This window comes from Mizuhopecten yessoensis, unplaced genomic scaffold (genome assembly GCF_002113885.1).
Source record: "Mizuhopecten yessoensis strain PY_sf001 unplaced genomic scaffold, ASM211388v2 scaffold9431, whole genome shotgun sequence".
Classification (NCBI taxonomy): Eukaryota; Metazoa; Mollusca; class Bivalvia; order Pectinida; family Pectinidae; genus Mizuhopecten; species Mizuhopecten yessoensis.
In genome coordinates, this window is record NW_018408044.1 from 628,643 (window position 1) to 636,286 (window position 7,644).

Here is a 7,644-nt window from a genome sequence, read left to right on the forward strand (position 1 = left end):
ACATACAAATTATTTAACATACATTGTAAATCTTGTACTGATTCAGCGATTAGTACTAAATCATCGGCATACATTAATAGAAAGAGACTAAGCTCTCCAAACTCATACTCTTTGATTCAATTTAATACAAAGTCATTTTCAAAATCATTCACATACATTGAAAACATAATGGGGGAAATAATTTCACCCTGAGCGAGGCCCATATTATTTACAAAGAAATCAGAACATTTGCCATTTGTAATTACACATGATTTAACATGTTTATACATAGCTTTAATAATAATTAACAATTTCCCTCGAACACCAAGCTTAGACAATTTATACCATAGTTTGCAGCGGTCGACGGAGTCGAACGCCTTCTGATAATCAACAAAACCACAATATAACAGTTTACTTACATTGTACGGGCCACTGAAAACACAGGTTCATAGTTCACTGGCCCGTGTAATTGATGCTGGGGTGTGCTATCAATTAGAGTCAATTATTCAGTATCCGAAACAAATTCCAGTTCATGCATACAGCTAATCAGTTGTACATAGCATATATATACAATGCAACATAACATTTATAATCTTGCACTGCTAAGAAATAAAAGTAGTATATAACAAGGGCATATCAATATATTACTGACAAACTCTTCAATACATTTTGTCATTTTCTATTGGCAATTTTTAGATATTTTGCCAGGATTTGCATAGGACCTGCGTAAATCGGCAAAAATGGACATTTAAAACTATATGAAGTTTATCTTTTTTATCAATTAAGACACACACATAACAAACTCTATTTCCATTTTCTTACCCTGGTATTTGCCAATTTCTATATCTATTACAAGACTCGAGCGACTAGTAAATAATAGAAACATCAGTCCAGCCAAGCTTGTTACATGACAATAAATTATGTATTTTGTCAACAATTTATAAACGATCCATGAACACTGACAAACGGCCGATTGATGTTATTGTTCAAGTTGTGTGACCTACAGTTTTTGTTTCGCGTTAATCCTTAAGGACAACCGATCAAAATATTTCAACAGATTGTTTTGTTTTATTCGCGTTTCATTATGAACAGTGTACAGTCTATGCTATCAAGGACTCGATCACTGATTGTTTTAATAACTTATGGTGTTAAACGTTCAATTTGTAAAGCTTAAAATGATTGTTATTCATTTTAATCCTTTCGAATACGAGTCAAAATAACCCCAATACATTGATTTCTTTCTATTCGCAGATAAATGTTTACCAAATCAGCGTATTACAGAAATTACAGTGAATCAGGGGCTCTATAGTTTGTACATATTCCTACTACGCCTACCCTTTAACACCACTTATACCCTCTAATACAGTTTTACCCTCATACATCACATATACCCTCTAACACAGTTGTACCCTCATACATCACCTATACTCGCTAACACAGTTGTACCCTCATACATCACCTATACCCTCTAACACCGTTATAGCCTCATACATCACCTATATCCTCTAACACCGTTGTACCCTTATACATCACCTATACCCTTTAACACAGTTGTACCCTCATCCAGCACCTATACCCGCTAACACAGTTGTACCCTCATAAATCACCTATACCCTCTAACATTGTTATACCCTCATACATCACCTAAACCCTCTAACACCGTTGTACCCTTATCCATCACCTATACCCTCTAACATTGTTGTACCCTCATACATCACCTCTACCATCTAACACCGTTGAACCATCATACATCACGTATACACTCTAACACAGTTGTACCTCATACATCACCTATATCCTCGAACACCGTTGTACCCTTATTCATCACCTATACCCTCTAACATTGTTGTTCCCTCATACATCTCCTATACCCTCTAACACAGTTGTACCTCATACATCACCTATTCCCTCTAACATTGTTGTTCCCTCATACATCTCCTATACCCTCTAACACCGTTGTAACCTTATACATCACCTATTCCCTCTAACATTGTTGTTCCCTCATACATCTCCTATACCCTCTAACACCGTTGTACCCTTATACGTCACCTATACCCTCTAACACTGTTATATCCTAATACATTACCTATATCCTCTAACACCGTTATACCCTCATACATCACCTAAACCCTCTAACACCGTTGTACCCTTATTCATCACCTATACCCTCTAACATTGTTATACCCTCATACATCACCTCTACCATCTAACACCGTTGAACCATCATACATCACGTATACCATCTAACACAGTTGTACCTCATACATCACCTATACTCGCTAACACAGTTGTACCCTCATCCAGCACCTATACCCGCTAACACAGTTGTACCCTCATCCAGCACCTATACCCGCTAACACAGTTGTACCCTCATAAATCACCTATATTCTCATAGACAACTTTATCCTCCTACACCATCTTCACCTGCTACACTACCTGTATCCTCCAAAAACTATATACCTCCGGTACCATCGATACCTACGCCTGCCTACAACACCTATACCACTAACATACTTTTAATATTACTCTTAGATAACCATCCTAACTCCCATACTTATATACCTTCCTTCAAGTTTCAAGTTCTTTATTACTTTAAGTCGGTTGACTTATCAGTTATAACATATATACAGAACAACATAATACAAAGACAATATGACACAAACACACACACACGGACACAAACACACACTTTGGAGAGTGAACACTAACCAGCAATCAGCTCAGATCTCCTTTTGTTTGCTTGTATTAAATACTTGCAAAGTTTTCTTATTTCGGTTAAATTCTCACAAGTAAGTAGTTGAATTAATTTATACATGCTTGTATATGTCTTACATAATCTTTCTTAATTAGTTTCAACCTTATATCAATATAGCAAGGACATTTTAAAATGAAATGGAGCTCATACTCGACATCATTCAGGTCACATACTGTACACAATCTGTTTTGTCCTTCAGTTCCATTATATGTGCAGACATTCGAATTTTATATATTTGTTTTAAATAATTTATATTTATACAGGTTTTGATAAATAATACTGGTGATCAAAATTACACACATATTGATACAATGCTCCTTTAGGAGTAGACGTTCTTTTATAATATGAAAAGTGTTATTATTTAAACTGGAAGATTCCCACACATTTCCAAGACCAATTCTGTATAATTCTTGTTTTATACTCATTAACCAAATGTCATTGACCTTAGAACACAATTTCCTACATTTCTCAGTTTTATCATATATTTGAATATACATAATTTTCTAACTATTTGCATGGAGTATCTTCCAAGTTCATAATACACCATACAATTACTAGTTTTATTATGTAATCCTAATATTTGTTTGCAGAATCTCACATGCAATTTTTCGATATCTGGTGCGGCATGGAAGTCCCAAACTTCTGCTCCACACTGTTAACATAAGTATCAAAAACAGACAATTGAATTTATATATTAAAATAATTTTTCTTACAAACATTTAATTATGCAAACAGTGCTTTTCCCCCATAGTCAGCAGCTTGCTTTTGAGTTTGTCTAAATTTTCCATTAAAATTCAATAGTACACCCAGGTAATTGAATTGATCAACAACATCCAAATTATTTTCTTCGTTAAACCATATTTCATTTCCCCTTAATATCTCTCCATTTCTAAACACGACAATTTTATTTTCCCAGTATTTACAGTCAAATCTCGTTTTTTGGTATAACTTGCAAGAGAGTCTAACATTGTTTGCAAACCCTCTGGTGTTTCAGATTAATCACCATATCATTTGCATACATAAGTAAAACATATTGATATCCTGTATTTCAATAGATGGTCAATTATCTGATAAAAATGCATTTCATAATTATTAACATATATAGCAACAAAAGGGCTGATAATATTTCCCCCTGAAATAATCCGTTTTCAATATCAAAAATTCAGAGAGAATACCATTATATTTAACACAACATTTCACACTTTTATATAATGATCTGATCACTTTAAGAAGTTTACCTCCTACACCTTCTCTTATCATTTTATACCATACATTCTGACTGTTTATAAAAACAAACGCTTTTGTATAATCTATAAAACAACATTAGAGACGTTTTTTTCTTTTTTAAAGAACGATTAATGAAAGAGTGTAAAGCGAAAATGGCGTCTATATTAGAAGTGTTTATTTCTAAATCCAAACTGGCCTTGACGTTTTTATATTTCATTTTAAACGATACAAGTCTTTCATTTATGATAGCAGTAAAACGTGTATATTACCAAGTGACCACGATGACGGTAAATAACCAGACCAGGCATCACTTCACCACTAATAAAAACGTATATTTGTTAGATATGTTATATCGTCCAGAATGTCATATGTGGTGAAGATGTCCTACCCTTCGTGATGTTTTCTTTTTATTTTAAGTACCCAGTGATTTTCTTTAGCCTATCGATATTCCATTCTAGGCAACCTGAGAATTGACGCTCTTTTAACTATCTTCCAAAATAACTGTTTTAGATGAAGACTGTCGGATTCAAAATATTGCATTGAACAAGCCAGCTACTCAATCATCCAATCATTATTCTGGATTAGCAGAGCGAGCTGTTGATGGTAACAGGGACTCTTTTTACTATAGTGGATCTTGCTCTCACACAGAATCGTACGGACCAAGATGGTGGAAAGTAGACCTTGGCTACATAGCTAAACTCCTCATGGTTAACATAACAAATCGGCTAAATGAAGACGCTTATCCAAACGTCGGTAAGTACGATGATCGTCTATGGTTAAAGCTTTAAATCATCATGCATGATAGACATTTTCTTATCACTAAATCAAACATAATCATTTAAAAACTGCCCAAACACTTTCAATTAACACGTAATATAAGGAAAATGTAATGAGGGAGCTACATGTATAACGTTTTATATCAAAAAGATTATATATATATACTTGTTTAGTTGGATGGAAATCATCGCTCATTTATACAATGATGCAAAAATATAACAAACAGATTCATACAATTGTCTTTCGATGTATGTTAATCTTTGACGATTACGAATAAAAAAATCATTTGGAAACAGAACAATATTTGTATTTAGGTGATACATAAAGTAATCCATACAATGTTTAATAAATGCACATTTTATTTCAGTTCCATGAATTACTAGTTGTTTGTTGTATCCGGGTGAAAATTGTAATAATTAAAGTCGTCGTATTCCAGAATGTAGTCAATGCGAGTCCGGGTTGAGCGTTTTAGTATTCCGTCTTTTCGTATTGCAGAGTTATCTGCTCTTGTGATCTTCTCAAAAATGTATAACGTAACACTCACAAACAAATTACGTAACAATCAATACCTGTTCCAAAGAACAGATAACTCTGCAATACGAAAAGACGGAATATACCTTGTTTGATGATATGTTTCCGTTTTATTGTTTATGGTTGTAAATAAAGTGTACGTTTGGCTCCATATCAAAATGTCAGTGGGAAGAAATAACTGACGAATTTCACGCTACCAAGGTGTGTTTGATATATCCTGAAACTGTTAGATGAACAAATTATTTTTTCCATGTTTATCACTTTACTTAACGAGGGTGAACCAATATTCCAAAACAAAAGTGGCTCAGGATTAAGTAAATTATAATCCTAAAATATTCGAAACCCGAGTTATATATTCCAAAGAACCACTCGTTTGCTCAATATTTCGCTGGTGTTAAGAATTCGCGGCTCTTATTCGTAAAGCGACTATAGCGAAAATAGAAATCCCGGCATAAGATATATATGACAAATGTAGAGAAAAGCGTTACTTTCAGGAATTTTTCGTTTGACACGTAAATAATCTCTCCCGAGAAATCTTATTCTTCATCGGTAATTCACGCGCGGCTCAGTTATGGAGACGTTTATAAACTAACTTCTTGTCAAAAGAACTTATAATGTAATTTATGTTTTAATTTTTAATATTGAAGCTGAAAGACTACGGCAGTTTGAAACTTGCCTATCAAATTCGACCGTCAACACTTTGAATGATCGCAGCCACTTTCACACTCAAAAAGACCCTCTGGGTAGTGGAGAGACCAGATCTTACCCTTTTGAATCTGCAGGACAGGTTGTACTCATCAACAAACTCGACTACAACACAGACGCGCTGACTCTGTGTGAGGTGCAAGTGTTTGGTAAATAACACATCCTTGAACTCGATTTCTTTCCCTAGAAAATTTGTGAATGCCAAACACAGACTTCAATTAGATATCTATTAACAATCTGAAATCTGAAAACTGAAAAAGATATATTTGCAATAATTGTTAGGGATAGATAGTGAATAATATATACTAAATATACTAAAATAAAATCGCTTGCTGTCGTCATCTTCTTTGAACACTGATACACATAGATGTTTTTAACTATCAACAATAGCGTTTGTAACTGACCTACTTGACAATGGGAATTTAATAATATCTTGCTCATCCAAAATTTATAAAAATTGCTGCAAAATTGACGTAAAGTTTGGAAGGCAATATTTCTGTAAATGGCATCATCCACTCTTAAAGTTATTAAATGTAATTGGGTATCGGAACAGTTTAAAGTTACCGTCTATAATAGAATGCTTACAATAATTAACGTTTCAATCCATATCGTATACTAGCAATAAAGCAGTAGTGTTGACTTTACACAAGTGCGAACAATGCATCAAGATAGAAACAAATTATTAACATAAGAATTATTCTTATAAAAGTCTGACCCTTTGAGAGAACGAAGAATACTGTTGGTCAGTATACCTCGTTCGAGTTTTAAAAAATTCCAAATAATTATCAATCTTACATTAAGGACTGTCCACCCTTCGTAATACACATGTTTTTCTTGTCGTATTTTCGTGTCGTCATTTCCGTATTGCGTATCGGGCATTCCATTACCGTAGTGTAAATTATAGTAACACCGGATAAACAATAGTACACGTTCGTGACGTGATGTACCTGTGTGAGTGAGTACTAATCAGAACCAGGTAAGTTTGTCTTTATTCTCAATAGCCCAGTCTGAGTGTATCCTTCATAATGGATACAAGTGTTTTTGGATTACTATCCATCTCCAGTGTCAGGGAAGGTAAGGAGTGTCTGTTCAACAATTAGAACAAAATACGGGAAACAACGTTGAATTTCTGACTACATTTTCAGTTTAATTTTCAAGATGTGGCAAAGGTACAGGATATTGAAACCATTTTCATACATACAATGTAAGGGTTTATCAATCCCTAAGGAATTCCATTTCTTTCAATGAATGTTATATTTGAATGTACAATTTTGTATAAAGAAACAGCTCCTAAAGTTTATAAACTTTTCCAGGAAATGCTTATCCTGTCACGTGATAAGGAAATCAATAACGCTGCCAACTCAGTCGTTTTGTTTGTTTGTTTTTCAATCATGAAATTACCATTTTTAACTTTATTTTTGTTATTTTTCATATTTTAAATGTGTCAATTAAGTTTATCCTTTCCACTGTATTGACTTCATCGTTACCTTCTTATTGATTATCTCCCCTTTCTTACAGCATTTGTGACCACAGTCCACTGGGCACACCCCTTTTCATGGTCATGTAATCATGATTGGCCATGAAAGGGGATTATGTGTGCAGTGGACTGTGGTAGCAAGTGATTTATTGCCCACAGTTTTCCATTGTGAGAGGTGGGAAGTATGCAGTAA

At 34.1% G+C, this 7,644-nt stretch overlaps 1 protein-coding gene across 2 annotated transcripts in view; it reads left to right on the forward strand.

Annotated features, from left to right (window-relative positions):
- LOC110458117 (pentraxin fusion protein-like) overlaps positions 1-7,644 on the forward strand; it is a 22,300-nt gene that overhangs the window by 10,048 nt on the left and 4,608 nt on the right. The window contains exons 3-4 of one of the 2 annotated variants that reach the window (XM_021509698.1): positions 4,472-4,714; positions 5,917-6,123. In XM_021509698.1, the coding sequence (XP_021365373.1) occupies positions 4,472-4,714; positions 5,917-6,123 (450 nt within the window). The remainder of the gene's footprint in view (positions 1-4,471; positions 4,715-5,916; positions 6,124-7,644) is intronic. The other variant, XM_021509699.1, reaches the window with a different exon arrangement.